Source organism: Cyprinodon variegatus, unplaced genomic scaffold (assembly GCF_000732505.1).
Source record: "Cyprinodon variegatus isolate N-32 unplaced genomic scaffold, C_variegatus-1.0 Scaffold454, whole genome shotgun sequence".
Lineage (NCBI taxonomy): Eukaryota > Metazoa > Chordata > Actinopteri > Cyprinodontiformes > Cyprinodontidae > Cyprinodon > Cyprinodon variegatus.
This window is the reverse complement of record NW_015150907.1, coordinates 49,394-67,384: the sequence shown is the minus strand read 5'-3', so window position 1 is coordinate 67,384 and position 17,991 is coordinate 49,394. Positions and strand designations below refer to the sequence as shown.

At 38.4% G+C, this 17,991-nt stretch overlaps 2 protein-coding genes across 2 annotated transcripts in view; both read left to right on the top strand.

The window, feature by feature from the left end:
* Positions 1-1,319: 1,319 nt before the first annotated feature.
* On the top strand, positions 1,320-11,500 carry LOC107093950 (NACHT and WD repeat domain-containing protein 2-like). The gene is made up of 10 exons (XM_015389312.1): positions 1,320-1,502; positions 1,627-1,715; positions 2,317-2,424; positions 2,607-2,804; positions 3,138-3,261; positions 4,518-4,666; positions 4,802-5,149; positions 5,254-5,355; positions 5,903-6,695; positions 7,901-11,500. Exons 1-10 carry the CDS (start codon positions 1,415-1,417, stop codon positions 10,999-11,001), a joined length of 5,100 nt encoding a protein of 1,699 aa, XP_015244798.1. The 5' UTR covers positions 1,320-1,414; the 3' UTR covers positions 11,002-11,500.
* Positions 11,501-14,963: 3,463 nt separating this feature from the next.
* LOC107093949 (probable E3 ubiquitin-protein ligase HERC6) overlaps positions 14,964-17,991 on the top strand; it is a 12,644-nt gene continuing 9,616 nt past the window's right edge. Inside the window, exons 1-5 of the mRNA XM_015389311.1 lie at positions 14,964-15,177; positions 16,622-16,778; positions 17,329-17,405; positions 17,491-17,718; positions 17,814-17,905. Of these exons, the coding sequence (XP_015244797.1) occupies positions 14,964-15,177; positions 16,622-16,778; positions 17,329-17,405; positions 17,491-17,718; positions 17,814-17,905 (768 nt within the window). The remainder of the gene's footprint in view (positions 15,178-16,621; positions 16,779-17,328; positions 17,406-17,490; positions 17,719-17,813; positions 17,906-17,991) is intronic.

Here is a 17,991-nt window from a genome sequence, read left to right as displayed (position 1 = left end):
AATGAAACATTTCATATTGAATAATTTAAACAAACCTTGTGGTGAATTAGTACCTCAACCCAGTGCTATAAGACGAATTTCTAAAGTCCTATATATATATATATATATATATATATTAAATAACTCAGAAAACCCCCTGGTTGAAAATCTCTGCAGACACTCTTGGGCCTCTTGTGGTAAGTTTTAGGTTCAACTTACATTTTTTTCTGCTAACAATGAAGAAAAAGTTAAATGACAGATTTGTATAACCCTCCTTTACTTTTTTTTATGATGTTGTTCAGAGGGATTTTTTCATAAGATTTGGAGTGTTGTTCCAAGCATTTCTGACTTTTAATTGCCACTTTCCTCTTTCCGCATCTTTTTTTTTTTTTGACAGTCTTTCTTATCTAATGCAGCACTGAGATAATCTTTGGTTTTTATGTTTTTTTTATAATTCTGATTGATTCATGTGCTGCGCAGCCTGCCAGGATCAATGATGCAGTGAAACAAACTGGCCTTCTCCCTTCATAGACTGTTGCCATTGTGACAATGATGAGAACAGGAGCTAAAGTCTTTCAGCGTATTAATATTGGCTGTACAAAAATAGAGTTTGTATTTATTGTGTACAAAAAGTTCATTAATAAAAAAATGTTTTAAACAGTTTTGCTCTGATGTGTCTGAATAATTGCATGGATACAATCATCGCGATGGAGTTTTTTTGAACCTGTCGAACTTTTACACGTTTGAAGCAAATGTTTGTGAAATACCAACAAGAAGATCTGTTCGAATAAGATCTAAGTAGTTATATAAAATTTTTGTTATAATTCAGAACCTAGATACAGAAAAATGTTTGGAGTAAATCTGACTGCTATCCTCCGGAAGATAGAAAGGACAGGAACCTGCAAGAAAACAACAAAATATTCAAAAGCCAGTTGTTAGAACGTCCTAGTCAAAGTGTAGCACTAGATTCAAATAGAAATATGTGTTATGATTCTAAAATATCTGGTCAGAACCTCCATTCAATCTAACTTTAAAGTATTTGCAGCTAAATCTGGTTGTATGTGCCTTAAGGTGGCTGAATTAAAGGCCCGCTTCTCTCATATAATCCCTCCAGATATGCATAATGGGTTCTGGTTGCAACCTGATGAAACGGATATATTTGCAAGGTGAAAAATGTCAAAAGTCTGTTGAAGCAAATATAAGCACTTGCATACATAAAGACTTGGAGTGATTGTGTTTTCCAGTTAACAGGAATGGGTGGGGTCAGGATATTGCAGTCTGTAAACAAAACCTGAGCCCAGAGTTTCCTGACAGGAGAGGACACAGTAAGACCTGTTCAGAGGAGAGGTATCAACTTTATGGTTTAGTCAGTTATTATTGTCTTGGAAAAATATTTACTTCTAAATATATTAAATTAGAAGGTCACAGAGTAGGCATGCCCTCTAAAGGAGAAGGCCGGTACTCGTCACATTCCTGCTGCAGCTCATCCTGTTTCAAAATCTATGTGTGCTCCAACCCAGAAGGTAGAGTATTTACATATATATGTCAGTTTATAATCAGAGAATTATGTCTAAAAGTTTATTTTGTTTGCATTCTTAGGTTTTGTGCAATTGTTTTCTCTTTATGTTTTATTTTTTTGCATGTCAGACAGCATAATCGAGCGGAGAGCTCTCAGGGAGAAAGTGCTTCCCAGGTTTAGAGAGCACTGTAGGAACTTACTGGCACTAGATGTCAGGGTAAGTAAAACAGGAGCTAAGAGTTCAACATTATTGCTCATAAATTATCTGATCATTTTGCATTGGTTCCTTTTAGCATTCTGGTTTTAAATAAATGCTCTTGTAAATATTCTGGCATTGAGCTAAATATTAATGGGTATTTAGGTGCAAACTTAAATGCAGTAAATGGGTTTAGGCAGGGGGATATTAAAGGTGCTGCTGTTGATTATTTTCAGCTTTTTGATTGTATTTGTTGTGTGTTTTTTTTCCTACTCCCTGCCTGAAACCACTCCTGTAAAGGTTTAATCAATTCTGCTCAACTTCCCTTAATCACATATGACAGCAAAGACGGTGAACAGCTGCAAAACGACGGCTCTGCATGCTTTGTGCTTCTAAATACATGTGTGTGGGTGTGTGTGTAAAATCACCTCTGGACAAGTCGATCAGCCCATTGTGTAGCGCTCTCTATTCAGTGGCCTGTGTAATTAGATACAAACATCATACATCATTCAGCCATTTCTTGGTTGTTTGCAGGTTGGTGCAGCTAATGAAGTTTTCTGTACCGGCTTCCAGTTATGTCTCTCTTTGTTTGTTTTGTGTGTGCATGTGTGTGTTTCTGCAGCTGATTGATCCATTTGAGTCCAGTGATCCTAAGTGTTGGCCAGATGCAAACACCAGGCAGCAGCTTATTGAGGAGTGCAGAAAGAACTCAGCAGGACCCTTTTTACTGGTAAATAAAACAGCAGCATCACAGAGAAACTAAATATGGAGATCTAAGCTTGTGCTCTCACTGTAAAGCTAAAAGCTGCATTGTAATTAACCAATAATTACCCAAGCTTTACAGGATCATGTGTGAAAGAGCCCACACCTCTTTGTCTGCTATTCTTTTGAATCCACATGGTGGTGCTGCAGGCTCTGGTGGGACACCAGTATGGATCAGCCGCTCTGCCCTCCCAGGTGGAGGTGTCAGAGTACCAGCTGCTGCTACAGGCATGCCAGCAGGTGGGTGTCTGCACCCAACAGCTGGAGAGGGTGTACCAGAGAGACGAGAACGCAGTTCCTCCCTCCTACCGCCAGACAGCTTCTGTGGAATCCGCCGGCAGCCTTCTGGTGATTAATGCAGACATATTATTTAAATTCACATTGGTTTTAATAACATGTTTTAGATTTGTTTTTATGTTTATTTAAATGTCATTTATTTTCAGGAAAATGTATAGAAATCAGTCAATTAACAGATAAATATGAATATCAAACTCCTTTATTTCATCATAACACGTTCAATATCAGTGTTAAGAATATAGAAAATAACAATACTACAAACATAACATAGTGTAGTGTTGTTTCACATTCATATAATTTACTAAAGGTAAATATCTAATAATTTAGTGGAACTTAGAAAATAAGAGAAGAAAATGAAAAGCAACATTTTTATTTTCTCACTAGGGAGAAGAGATTAAGAAGATGCAGAACAGAGAAGATTTTAGGAAGGTGTTGCAGAAAGCTGTGAGTCTGTGTGAACAGAACAGACTTATAACTGCAGAGAGAGCCCATGCCTTCTACAGATCAGGTAAATAAGAAAATAAAAAGCTTTATTTATTTAGAAAGATTTGGTTCATTTTATTTTAGTGGATCTGCAGTCTATGCAGCGTCTCCTCAGGGATCCCTGGCCTTAGCTGGGGCTTTATGGGAAAGAGACATATTGACCCCCCCAGAACACGCTGGTTTTTCCCATTGATTGGAAATCCAAGTAGATTCAGGAAGTGAAATAAGGGGCTTTCAATCTTTGCTTCGTCAGCATTCCTCAAGGTTCCAACACAATTTGAATTGGAAACTAACTTCTAGTAAATCAGGTGCTTATCTTCAGATAAATCAGCCAATAGGTGAAATATTTAACTAATGCTGCAACTAACTATTATTTTGCAAGTTAATTAATATGTCAATTCTTTTTTCATTAATCGATAAATAATAAGCAGATAGCAAAAGGTTCCTGACAGAAGAACATTTACTAAAGTAAACTAAGTGAAAATTTAATTTTCCACTTGAGGAGTTCAGAATAGAGAATATTGACAGACGAAATTGTTTTTATCTTAAATGCCAAACGTTTGAAATTTCATAATTTTGGTATAATTACTTCTCTAAGTGGGTTGCTCTGTCAGCTAAAGACATGTTTTAGAGTATCTCTACTCCAGTTAACGAGTAATTATTTACTTGATTAGTTGACGATTATTCAAATAATCAATTAATCATGATTAATACGATTAATCGTTTCAACCCTAGATTTAACCCATAAGTAAAGTTTGAGTGATACATACTGAGAACTACATCTATCTAAAGAAAAGGACAATTCACATAATTTTTGGTTTCAAATCATCCTAAAATCTGATCTTTGTGCTAAAGCTTAACTGGTTCTTAAACTGGGTCTGGTTTAGAGGCCAATTTTAATTTGTGTTTAATTTCACCAACAAGTATTATATCTAAGAAATTGTGTTTTATAAGGTGTAAGACTATTTTTGGAGAACGCAGTCCTAATTTAACATATCTGAGTGAAACCGTTATTTGATAAGTTAGTCTGGGTTCCATAAGATCTCTGCTAGTCCTTTAGCACACCACTGATTCAGAAGCCAACTTTGTAGCTCTTAAGAGGCAGAAAAGGAATCATGACAGGTTTACAAGCATTTTCCAAATATTCAAACACTAAAAAGCCCCCCTCCCACTTACAATTAAAAAATGGAAAAGGATAAGGACTTTAAAAGCAGATGATCAGATTGGTCCTGATTCTCCTGAGCTAAAAACAGCTGACTCTGGATTTCTTTTTGTGTCCAGCTCTGGATACAGATCTTCGATTTGCTCTGGAAAACTGCCCCGTTCAGGACATCGCCAACAGATGCATGATCTATGTCCACAAGGTCGTCAATGCAGACGGAGAGAGGGGAAAAACTCAGAGAAATTCAGAGCTGCAGCCAGAGTTAAAGGTAAAAGTTGTTCTAAAGGGAGACATTAAATGTAGGCACATGTAAACAGGACTGAAGTCGACTAACCCTATGATTGAGTTCACCAAGGCGATGCTCTATAGAGCTAAAACAAATGTCTATTTCCTTCATTTACAGGCAGACCCCTTTGAGCAGAGTGTCCCCACACCTTCTGAGTTATTATCACAGCTATGTGATGTCTTCCTCCCTGCTCTCCTCTCCTCCCACCAACTTCTCCTCTACTCCACGACCACTGAGTGCGACCGCCGGCACGGCTACACCACAGCCAGGAGGCGAGCCTACGCAGACGCTCTGTGCCAGCAGGTTTTCTCTGACCTCATGGCAATGACTGACAGCAGCAACGTTTGTCGGCTCAGAGGAAAAGCTTCTGTTATTGATGCTCCGTCCAGAGAGTGGGCCCAACAGGAGCATCTGTGCAGCATCCTGGCTCAGTTTTATAGCATTATTCAACCAGAGGAGGAAGAGGTCAGGAAGGATTGAGCTATATTATTATCATCATCATTATTATTGTTGTGTTGATACTGATATGTAACCAAAATATGCTTCATCCTTCTTTTTGCTGATTGTAGATAAGAGCTTATGTGAAACAGATTGATCAACAGAACCCACTAGTGGTGACTGGAGGTCCATGCACTGGGAAGACTGTGTTGGTCGCTCACTGCGCTCAGCAGGTCAGTTGACAAATATTAAAGGTATACACACACGTCAGGGGCGTTTCTGGGACCTGGGAATATTGGGGGCTGAGCCCTCTGCCCATTAGAAGAATCTCTGGGAATTTAACAGGAAAAAATGGCTTTTTATTGAAACATTCTTGAGTATTCTGGCACCTTGTTTGAAACCAAATATTGCAATATGTACAGTCTACTGTATGTAAACATCTGGAGGTATAAATTGGTTTAACCTGTAAATATCAGATCAACAGCGGATTTCTACTGCTACAAGTTAGGCTTGGTTCGTTTCAAGCTTGAAATCATGTTTTATATATATATACATATATTTAAATATACATATACACACACATATATACATTCCCGGCTTTAGCACCAATGATTCTCATCAAGCCCAGGATCTTTTTTTCACTCGATGAATGTTTGATTTTTATCTTTAATGTTATTTTATTTGTAAAAACTGTTATGATATAAAACCCTCTGAATTTAAAAGAGTGAGAAAAGATTATTTTGGTTTTGTAATAATAACAAAAATGTTGTCTTTTCGCAGATGAAGGCCTGGCTATCAGCCTGCGATCCAGTGGTGATCTGTTATTTTTGTAGCCTTTCAGTCGACACATCTCCCTGGTATCTGCTTTCCAGACTCTGTTATCAAATCGTTCACAGATATGAGGAGCATTTCACCGAACTAGAACCTGACTCCTACATCTGCAGGAGCCCAGATAAGTGCAGCTACAACACCGGTCATGATCCCACCAGTGATTGCTCTCAAAGTCAACATGTCTGTGATGGTGACCCTTCTGCTCCTCAAGAACTTCATTCCAACTTCATAAAAGTGGGTGTTTCTCTGTTTGAACTTGAAGGACATCTTGCGTCTCTTCTCACCCAGCTTCCCTCCTCGGAGCATCCTCTTATTCTCATCCTCGATGGCTTGGATCAACTGGAAAACAACGTTGGTTCTCAGATCATCGGCAGCCTCCCGTCCCACCTACCTGATGCCGTCAAACTCATCATCACCGTCTCCTCCAAAAGAACAGGTCTCCTGCAGGCCATCAAATCACACTACTCCCAACTTGGTGGTCTTCCATGCTCTGTATCTAGCAGCAGAGAGGAGGAGGCTGGATATGCTTGTATACAGCTCCAATCTGTGGACAGAAAACAGTGCATCAAGCTTTTGGAATCGCTGCTGAGCTGTTCAGGGAGAAGGGTTACTTCTGGACAACAAGCACTGGTGAACCAAGCTCTGAGCTCCTGCCGTCTGCCTCTTTATGCTCGACTGCTGCATGCACTCACGTCACTGTGGCACTCTGGTAGGACTGAAACTAAGAGCATAAGCTGCTACAGCAGCTAAAGTCTCTAGTTTCCTTGTGAACAGACAGCAATGCACATGCTGACTTGATGCATAACCTTGTACAACTAATTCTTTATCTTATAGAAAAACTTGCTTTTCAAATTTCAATGGTGAGAAGCAACAGAAAAATAGATTAAAAAAAAAAAAACTCACCGAGATGTAGACAAATTTGTCCATCTGTATGTGCAGGGTATAAAATATATATTTAAAAAGTTGAATAACTTTTTTTTTACTCAAGTAAAGTAAAAATGTGTTTGGTATAAAGGTTACTTGACTTCTGAGTAACTATTGGATAAAAACATCAGATTCAATGTTTATAAATGATGCCGGGATACAGAATTTATGTGCAAGTTCTGGCATTTTAAAGACTGAAATGTCTAAAAAAAATACACATAAATGTCACAAATATAAAAGAACAATTTATGCATTAGAGATACTTTAACCTTTTTTTTTATATATAAAACTTAGAAAACCACTGGAGGACTGTATATATTTTAGGATAAGGTAAAAACTTCCACTGTTAATACAGTATCCTTTATGTTTACTTGATTTTGGAAACGTTCAAATTACTCACAGAGGACAGAATAAAATAGACAATATACTCAAATAGGAGTAGCGATACTTTAAAAGAATATTACTTAAGGTAAAGTAAGAATGATGGCACAGTAAACTACTACTAAAAGTACATGTTTTTCTAATTGTTACTCAAGTAAATTTAACAAATTACTACCACCTCTGGTCTTAGACTCAACCCATTCTTTCACAAAATAGGCATTATGCATGTCTCAATTGACTGGAACACAGGATTTCAAGGATTTAGGGTGTCCCAAAACCCAAATAGAACATAATAGATACAGCTGGTCATCCCTGTTTAAATGCTGTAAAAGTGATGAAAATAAAAGAAAACAAGCAAAGTAATATTTTGTAAGTAATACTATTCCGATAGTTCCTAATACCTCAGTATTACTTCTTGGTTTCATTGTTAAAACTAAAAAAAGAGGATATTTTAAATGCACAATGTTATCACAAATATATAAACATCATTTTTTACTTGTTGATCATCATTGGATGGTTACATTTTTTTTTTAATTTGCTAATTATTTGGTAAAACTTCCTTTCAGACTTTACACATACATTTCAACATGTTTGATTTTACAAGTAGTCAGTTTACTATCTCCTTTCTTTTCCTTTTTTTAGATTCAGATGTGAACGAGTCGTCTCTCCCGGACAGCGTCCATTCGTCCATTTCCGCTCTCTTGGAGCACTTGGAACAGAAACACGGCTCATCCCTGGTGGCTCGTGCGGTCTCTTACGTCTCGCTCTCCAGGACCGGACTCAGTGAGACCGAGCTTGTGGATCTGCTGTCCCATGATCATCCTGAATGTGAAGGAAAAATTTCACAGGTCGATGTAGAGAGACTGTTAATAGATTTGAAAAACTTCCTCATCCGACGGCCGATGGCCGATTCCCAGGTTCTGTTTTGGGTGAGCCGACATTTCAAGCTGGTGGGGACCAAGAAGTACCTGAGCACCCATGAAGCGAGGAAGAAGATCCATTCAGAGATGGTGGACTATTTCAGTGGGAGACGGGCTGTTGGAAATGAAAAACCTTTTGTTGTAAATTGTGCATCTGAAGCACAAAATGAATCAGAGAGCCAGCCGTTTATTTTCTCTGTTACTGAAGACGTTTGTTGGGTAAACATGAGAAAGATCCTAGAGTTGCCACATCATTTGCAACAAAGTGGCTGCTTGGAAGAAATGGAAGAAGGGTTGTTGATGTCCTTAGGATTTCACCAAGCTATGCTTCGAGCTGGCCTGCTCAGTGATCTAGTAACCATGTTGGAGGCTGATGAAGGCTCTACAAAGTTTTTAAGAGAAAGATGGCTGGTAGCAAGCATATTGAAGTCCTCTGCTTGCTTCCTTCATAGCTCACCCCCGCAGCTGCCTACAGTGATGGAGTCAAGCCTCCTTCCTTACCTTGATGTATTTCCTGCCTTTGAGAGATATATCAGAGAGATCCAACTAGACAGGAGGAAAAAGCGAAAAGGAGTAGGATTGGTTCTTTCATCCAGTTCCGGCTCTGTTCTTCCCATTCGCTGTCTAGGACCAAATCCTAAAAACAAAACAATCAGTGTTGCGGAAACTGTGTGTACAGAATGTGGGGTTGTGGCAGAGATCATAGAGGATGGTTCTGCCTGGATTTGGAAAGGCTTGACTTGTGATGTAGTCAAGTTGTCACTTAGCCTGAAGCAGCAGGAGGTGAAGTTTGCAGGAGTCAAAAGTAGCTCTCAATTTCTACTGCTGTCAACTCAATGCAAAAAGCTCTTTGTGTGGGATGTGGAAGATCCAGAGAGGCTTACAGAGGTGAAGGAATCACTGAAAACAGAGTCTGAGTCGAATCAAACTCAGAGTATGGTTGAAGGATTTGTGTCATGTGAGGAAAAGTTATGCATATGGTGGAAAAAGGAGAGGTATTTCAGCGTGTTTGACATATCCAGCAATACCTTGGCTCATTTTCAGTGTCAGAGCTCTGTGATGTGTTTGGTTGCTTCCTTTAATAGTTTCAGCGTTTACTGTGGACAGGCAGACGGAACAGTGTCAATATTTGACTTGACCACCGGCAATCTTCTTGGCTGCTGTTTAAACTCAGCCCACAGGGCAGTTATACAGGTAATCCTCTGTGAAGAGGAGCAAGAGATGGTATGCGTGGACGAGAACGGGAGCTTAGCCTTATGGGACATTGCTGACAAAGAACAACCACCAATACTTATCAGAGAAAACTTCGATCATTGTAAACCCTCCAGTGTTCTCAACACAGATTTTTCCAAAGCTGCCAACACTCTGTTGGTGTGTCAAAGTCAGCAGGTGACGTTGTGGAACATGTGTAACTGGGAGATGTGTGACCAGTTCTTGGCTCCTCAAGGGAAATCCTTCACTAAAGCAGTACTTTCCCTGGATGGACATCTTTTCCTAGCTTTGCTGGACCATTACCCACTCATCTTAGTGTGGAGGGTCAGCACCGGTGAGTGTGTCCTCTCTTTACAAACCAACACACAGCCCCTCACGCTACTTAGAACAGCCTCAGATATTATTTGTGTGAGTCAGAATGGATGCTTGACTGTCTGGGATGCAGAAATGATCAATTCTGCAGGTACAGCAACCAGAATGAGGAGTGGAGTTAAAGGTGTGGTGGTGGATCAAACAGGAAAGTCCTTCTACACCACAGATGGGTTAGAGAATGTGTGGAAATGGAGTTTAGATGCTTCATTTCCAAAATATTCCTTTGTCCATGAAGGCCCTGTGGAAAAGATGGAGCTTTCTCCAAACGGCAGCTTCCTTCTCTCCCTCTCAGGGGAGGAGATTTACATCTGGCAGACTGAAACGGGTGAGAATATTGCCCGGATCAGTGGCGGTGGGGCTGCAGATGTACTGATCACTCCTAATAGCAAGTTTGGAGTCAGCATATCCAAACATGGCCTATCCCATGTTTGGAAACTTCCATGTGGAGGTATTGTATGCAGCATTCACCAGTATCTGTCAGATGCTCAGGTATCAGCTGAGGGGACGTTTCTGGTTGGCCTCCATCATGGAGACCTGCTGGCTGCAAGCCTGTGGTCTGGTTCCATCAGCAAACGCTTCTCCTGCACGGAGAACTCAGAGTATGTTGTCACTTTCCACACCCTTTTAGATCACCCAGACTTTGTGGTTGTGCTGACTGCCTCTGGAGCGGTGTACACCTGGAAGCTGTCAGAGGAGACAGTATGCCGGCACTTCCAGCTGCCAGATACCTTTCACTGTCAACCACAAGACTTCCAAATGTCACCTAATGGGAGCTATGCACTGCTGTCCACTGATAACAACTCTATCAACGTCTTAGACCTATCTCGAGTCAGGCTGTGCTCCTTTAAAGTTGAAGGTCCTGTCATTAAGGCTTGCTTGGACAAAACGGGGTGCTACATGGTGTATGTTTGCAACCCGGGCAGTCAAGAGAAGAGCTGTGCTTGTGACCTGCACTCAAAGTTTGTCCTCACAGTTGTGCGCCTCTCGGACAGGGAAAGAATAGGAAGAGTATGTCTTCATAAAAATCCATCGACTATGACAGTCAGCAAGCAGCAAGGTGTGTTTGTGGGTTTTATTGATGGGTCTGTGGGCGTGTTCTCCATTTTAGATGCTGATAAAAGTGTGGAGGAGTTAGTCCTGGACCTGGAGAATATAAAAGGCGAAGAGACAAAATGTCCCTTTGACAGAGAACCTTTGAGCTGTTATTTTCTCCCCAAACCCAATATGAGATGGGCTTGAGCTTTTTACATCTTCCCATACAATGCATGCAGAACAGGCAGAGAGAAATTTTCAGAATAATCTGTTTTTGCTTTTATCTGGTTCTGAAATTACCCGCCAGTCCTTGGTTTGAGGCCTTCCATGATGGTGTGTTTCTCAAATGGGAAACTACTTCCAGAAGAGACTCATGACAATGAGAGAAGGAGAGAGCTTGTGATTCGATTCCTTTGTCCCCAAGCACAGTCTTGGGGGCAGGGTCACATGCCTATAGGAGTGTCTCTTGTGACAGTGTCCTTAAATCAGAGAAGGGAATCAAACAGCAGAGCAAAACTGCATCCTCCTTCAGCAAAATTTAAGGTTTAATATAATTAATGGCTCAAGATAATACCTCCACCCCTGTCAGGGCCGTAACTCCAATTGACGACACCAAGGTCATGTCCTGAGTATTTTATTAACCTATTTATTGCTTAAATTCTGATATCTTTGTCTCCCACTAAACTGTGAGATGTTTTAAATTTGAAGAGCCAAAAGTAGCGCGACTATTTATTTATAATATGGCATTGTCAACATGCACTTATGTCACTATGGTAACTTCCACATACAAGCTACCCCCTAGTGAGTCTATCAGTCTCTCGATGAGGAGCACACTGAGTTATTAATGCAGGCGGAGAGCAGTTTAAGTTGTTGATGATGGTGAGAAAAAACTGGATAGATTTCAGCCCGGCGAGCTACTCGGACAGCATGGAAACATCGAACCAAAGTTGATTAAATGCTTTAGGGCAATTTCCCCCATTTGAACCGACTTTCAATATGTGATTAATATGTTAGCAACATCTTCAGCTGAAAACGAAACCTTTATTCAGTTTTGCTTTCTGCCGGATGCTTGAGCTCAACTCAGCAGGATGAAACGGAGCAGATCGGGCGGGACAGGAAGTGGTGTGCAAAATAAAAGTAAATTATCCGTTTTATTTTCAAAACAATAATAATACTTTTCTATGGTATCTTGCCCTTGTTTCAAGACTCACCATTGTACTTTACAATGTAAAAATTTTTATATACAACTGCTCTAATGTTGTAGATTAATCTTATATATAGACTACTTGTTTAAATATACATTCTTATCTAGTTTGGTTGATATTTATACATAACAGCTGTTTTTTACTCTTTTATATTTTGACATTGGGCTCCTCTGGAACCAGGGAAACTAATTTAGTTTAATTTAATAATTAAGGGTTGAAATGAGAAATAAAACTCGTTGAAAATTTGAAATGCATGTTGCTTTCATTTCATCAGTTTAGCTTTTGACAGTGTTGATGTACTTCACTAAATGGAAAACAAGATAGGGAGGGAAAGGCTGAGTCAACACGAGTTCCTCTTTGAACCAAGCAGAAAGAGGAGCAGTGAGGAGAGAGATGGAGGGAGAGCATGTGATAGAAAAGGAAGATACTGCACCTGAGCTGTTTCAAACGTTGGATGTTTAATGGATTATAATTGAAGTGTTCTGTAATATTATCCTAATAATATGTTATATTAGGCACCATCATCAAAATAATAGTGTAAAAGGATCTGGATGTCTATTTTAAATACTCAAGGAAATATGAAGCAGCTCATTTAAATTATACTGTACTATCTTTTGTGACCCATTTCTAATCAGTTGTAGAAGCTTCAAAAGAGAGATGACATAAAAATAGAGTTTATAATGTCAGAAATGTCTGGCAGGGGAGACAGGGGAGGAAAAACGCTCTTCTTAAGTCTGTGAATATGGCCAGATCTCTGGGGCGACTGCCGCTGAACCCGCCTAGAAATTTTGACTCTTCACCTCTGTATTTTTTTGGCCCTGCGTACGGCCCTGACCTCTGTACTTAACAGTTGCCTTTCCCAGAAGTCAACCTTTTTTTTCTTCTACCTGCAGATTAAATACCTTCCTCAGACTGCAGAAGATGACCCTAAGATATGACCCTTTGTAACCCATAATATAGCTTTTTATGTCGCATTTGAAGCAGTTGCCTCCCTGCAAGGGTCTTTTCAACCTGTATCTGTACAGGACTTGTCTGACATCTTCAGAGATAGCTTTATCTTCTTTTAGAGAGGGTTGATGATGTCATTTTGCAACAAAGAACACTTGTCTTTAGGATTAAGATCTCTGCATTGTTTAATCTATTATAAGATTACAGATTTCTGACTTCAACATCTGGACTCTTTAAGATTGTATAGATGCATGGTAATTTTTGGTGTTTGTAAGGTGTCAAATTGAAGACATTTAACAGATTGTTGAAAACGTCCTTAATCATTCATCTGATTTTTATTTTGGCTACAATTAATTATGTTTGATACGTTCATAATGTTGTTATGTTCGATTTATTGTAAAAAAAATCTCAATTAAAAAATCAATATGTATTATATTATTTCGTAGTTTCATCTATAGAGCAGACATACAGATTCCTAGAGCAGAAATACTTTTTTAGGGTTTTGCTTCAGAAGCAATGCTTCTTATGTAGTAAATAGCATTTGACAATAAACAGCTAGCGTGATTAAGTAAATCATACATTTAGAAAAAATAATAAGCATGGCACCCGTGCAAAGACACTGTAATGTTTTTCTTACCTGTGTTGATAAGTTATATTGCAACAAGTACTGGAAGTGAAGGGCATTCTCTTTTGGTTTATTTGTTTCCCTTTTACCGTAAACCAGAGGTTTTCAACAGTACCTAGGTTTCCAACAGTACCCATTTCAACAGTACCTATTTCACGACCCCCTTGCAGTACCTATGCTATAAAGGGTTCCACAATCTTTTTTTTTTTTTTTATTCCCCTCTGCAATTTTTTCCACTAATTGAAATGTCTTTAAATAAACATTAACATGAATTCAACACACTGTAGTAAACAGATAAATGGAGGCAGAAGATTCAGTCATCAATGCACACATTCAGCGACACTCAGGAGCTAGAAATACTTTAATAATCCCAGGGCCAAGTTACTTTCGCTACATTACTCCATCTGTAATACAATGACTACAGGACAAGTATGATATAACACAATTTCATACAATAGATATAATTAGGGGTCCACGCTCCATCTCGCCATCAGTGTTGGGGTCCTTGGCCTGGAAAATGTTGAAGACCCCTGCCCTAAACGATTTGAATAATGGGTATTACCTAAACCATCAGTAGGCCTAGATAAATATCTGCAGAAATAGTCTAGAAACTTTGTCTACTTTTTATCTTAAAATGTTCTTGATATTTTTGTTACAGGAAATTTGCAAGAGAGCAACATATTTCCCAAAAGTAGTCTGATTATTGAAAGAAAAGGAGAGAACATTTTCCAGTGTAACTTCCTTAGTAGCAATGACAGAAACATTTATGAGCGGAGATTTTAACACACACCTTTTTTTTTTTGTTTTTATTATTATTATTATTTTTTTTTTAATGAGAGAAATTTCAAACTATATGATGAAAATTGTTCTGACTTTGATTAGTGTAAAGATCAGTATGCATTCTCATTTGTTTAAAAAAAATAAAAGTCCATATATTATTGCATTTATTTAGTGTGCCATGCACATGCATGGTGATGATGCTGAGAATAATATTAGTAGTAATAATAATTAAATATTAATAACAACAATAATATAGTAAAATAATGATTATGATTATGATGATGATGATGATGATGATGATAAAAACACTCACTCACTCAATTACTCTATTTTGTGAATTTTGGAATTGTTGTAATAAACATGCACATATTCACCTCCTTGATGGGCTTGTGATTTAACTCTCTTTATTCACGTTTCCAAATATATATTTTAAAAAGTCACCATATTAGGATTTATCGGAATATTTCTCTCCAAGAGTGTCTGACCTCGGTACTTATCCTGGTTACGGCCTTGCTCACAAGGGAAGTTTTTTATTTCCGATAGCATTTGAACGCAGCATCAACAATGTAATCTTACGGTGAGGACTTTAGTGAGTCAGTCTGAGCGCAGACATGCAGCTGTACTGTTGGGGGGACAGCTCCAGTGGACAGTTTGGGACGCAGGCAGCCCTGGGCCCGGTCTGTTGGACCGGACCAGGGGAGGTAACCGGCATCTGCTGCGGGGAGCGACACACTTTATTCCTCAGAACCGACGGAAAAGTGTTGTCATGTGGACACAACTCTCATGGACAACTTGGACGAAAGAACCATAATGGAAAGATGCTTGGTAATTCATTATCTATATATATGTATTAAAATATTTTAAATTAAATTTCTATTTTTTATTTACATTATTTTTATTATTTTAAAATATATACATATATTTTAAAAATAATTAAATAAAGTTCCAAATTGATCATACTCATTATGTTGTCGTTGAAGAGATATTTTTGTTGTGTTAAATATTTCTTTTTAATATGTATATATTTTCTTTTAATATATATATAGCCCCAGGTAAGAATCATAAATAGTTTACTGAATTAAGTTTCAGTTTCGTTTCATCTATAATCGTTCATGTAACGAAACCTAAAACTGGAGGTTAATTACAGTAGGAGCGAAGATATTAAAATAACTTAATATTTTTTTTTATATTATCAGCACTTGTCATATTAATTGGAGGTAGCCTACTGTAGTTATATTAAAAATCCTTATTATATCAAAGTCTCATTGAGTTGTATCAGATTGGTTGCTATAGATATATAGCAGTCAGACACTCAAACTTTTTTTAAACTTTCTAATTTTGTTTTATTAAAAGGTAACTAATATTTTTTCAATATAAATTGTATTGTTTCTTTTTACAGATGTTATAGTGTAAAAGTAATGTCATGACAAGACTTCAGCGGGCTTTTTTTTAATATATATTATTTTTAGTTTTAACACTCACTGAGGGATAGTACAGCATAGTATATATAAACAAATTCAAACATATTCCAAATTAAGATTACAATATAACAGAAAGAACAAAACTATAAATAATAATAAAGTAAATAAAAAAAATGCTTCTCATTTGGTATCAGTATCGCTCACACTTGACATCCCATTACCTCCACCCTCTTCCAGAAAGGATAAGAATGGATAACATATCTCCTCAAATTTGTTACATTTACCTTTCAATATATAAGTTATTTTTTCCATGACCATGTTAGTTTCAGCCAGTCATTTACTTGTGGTGATTGGACTTTTTTCCAAAACAGAGCTATAAGACGCTTAGTTTGTAGCAAACACATGTCAAGAAATATATATTCCCTTCTTCTCAAAGGCATTTCAGGAGGGTATAAGTACATAACAGATATTTTTACTGATAGTGGTAGATTAATACTTGTCATTTTATTGATCATGTCCCTCACCCCTTTCCAGAAAAACATATGTTCACACTCCCATATGCGATGGTAAAAATTACCTTTGAGTTTGTTGCATTTTGTGCAGGAATATTTTCATTAAATGTAGAACCATTTATATTGCAATCATTTTAATCTTCCACTTATTGAGTCTGAGCTTCCTTACATGCCTCTGTCCAATCACTCGCACACAGATCTTCTTTTAAGTCTTTTCTCCAGGCTTCTAATTTACTCATTGACGAATTTTTTGATTCTGATGCTATAATTCTGTATAGATTCAGCTGGCTTTTTACTGTCTTCCTGTATCTTTATTTTCCTGTTTCTCTATTTTAGGATGCGTAGAGGGACTGGGTGATGTCGTCGCTATGGCTTGTGGTCAAGACCATTGTCTGGCTCTATGTGTATCTGGACAAGTGTTTTCCTGGGGGTCAGGAGATGATGGACAGCTTGGGCTGGGAACACACCCCCCCTGCAGCAATCAGAGACCAAGGCATGAACTGAAACTCACAATAGTGTGAATCTTGATAGAGATGCACAGATCCACATTTTTTTTAATTTACCTCACAATATTTGAATTTAGATATCCGTAGAATCCCATAGTTAACAAATACAGCGCACTGTCTTTAGGGTCCGTAATAAAAACAAGAAAATATGATGTGGATGAACGTATACATGAAGAACCTGAAAATCAACTTCAGGTTAGAATAAAGTCAGAAAAGGAAATCATGAAAACAAATATTCCATTGTAAGGGTTCAAAATAGACTAATTATTTAACCGAAGCCAGACACTCATTAGGGGTAAACTTTTCTGATCTCAAAGACATATTCTTGCCTCACTTAAATATATAGAGAAATAGACTGATTAGATCTACCACTATGGATCAACCTGGCAGGTAAGATTGATGACACCTAGTACCTGCCTACCAAATTTTTTTTTTTCTTTAATATCCAAACTGATAATCACACTAATATCGGATCAGTGCATCTCTATTCTCTAATTTAAATATATCTTAACCCTTTATTGCCTCATCCATTTGCAGTCGAGTACCTATCCCGATGCCCATACAGATCGTCCAGGTTGCTTGCGGAAACGCCCACTCCCTCGCGCTTACCAAAGGTTATACATAGACCAGCTGTGGACGTTTTTCTCTATTTCTTTGTGAAACAAACACCTCAACTTTCATTTCTTTGCTGATTTTTAGGCGGAGACGTCTTCTCCTGGGGTTCAAACAGTCGTGGTCAGCTGGGCCTGGGGAAGGAGGTGGCAATCCAGCTGAGGCCTGTCCTGGTGTGTGCCCTGACCGGAGTCCCAGTGACCCAGATTGCTGCCGGAGGGGACCACACTCTGTTCCTCACGCTCTCTGGCCTGGTGTACTGCTGTGGGGCTAATAAATTTGGCCAGCTGGGGGTCAACAGGGTGGATGAAAAAGGTATGTTAGGTTAATCTTTTTTTTTTAAGTCCTGCAGATGAAGCTTACTTTCATTCAGTGTTGAACTCCTTTTGTCATCCTCTGATCCTGAACAGGCAGGTTTAACATCTGTGTGGTGCCTGCGCTTAGACCTCTGGGCATCTCCTTCATCAGCTGTGGAGAGTCACACTCTGCTGTGCTGACCAAGGTACCAAAATTCAAAATTACCGTAAACTTTTTCAAAGAAGTCATTCAGAGATGTTAGGTGTTTTATTTAGATTTTTATTTTGTTTT

Bases quoted from the DNA above. Each gene is read 5' to 3' on its own strand.
- LOC107093950 (XM_015389312.1), top strand. From the start codon at position 1,415: ATGCCCTCTAAAGGAGAAGGCCGGTACTCGTCACATTCCTGCTGCAGC. The intron at 1,503-1,626 runs GTAGAGTATTTA...TTTGCATGTCAG, and splicing joins TGTGTGCTCCAACCCAGAAG to ACAGCATAATCGAGCGGAGA. The intron at 1,716-2,316 runs GTAAGTAAAACA...GTGTTTCTGCAG, and splicing joins TACTGGCACTAGATGTCAGG to CTGATTGATCCATTTGAGTC.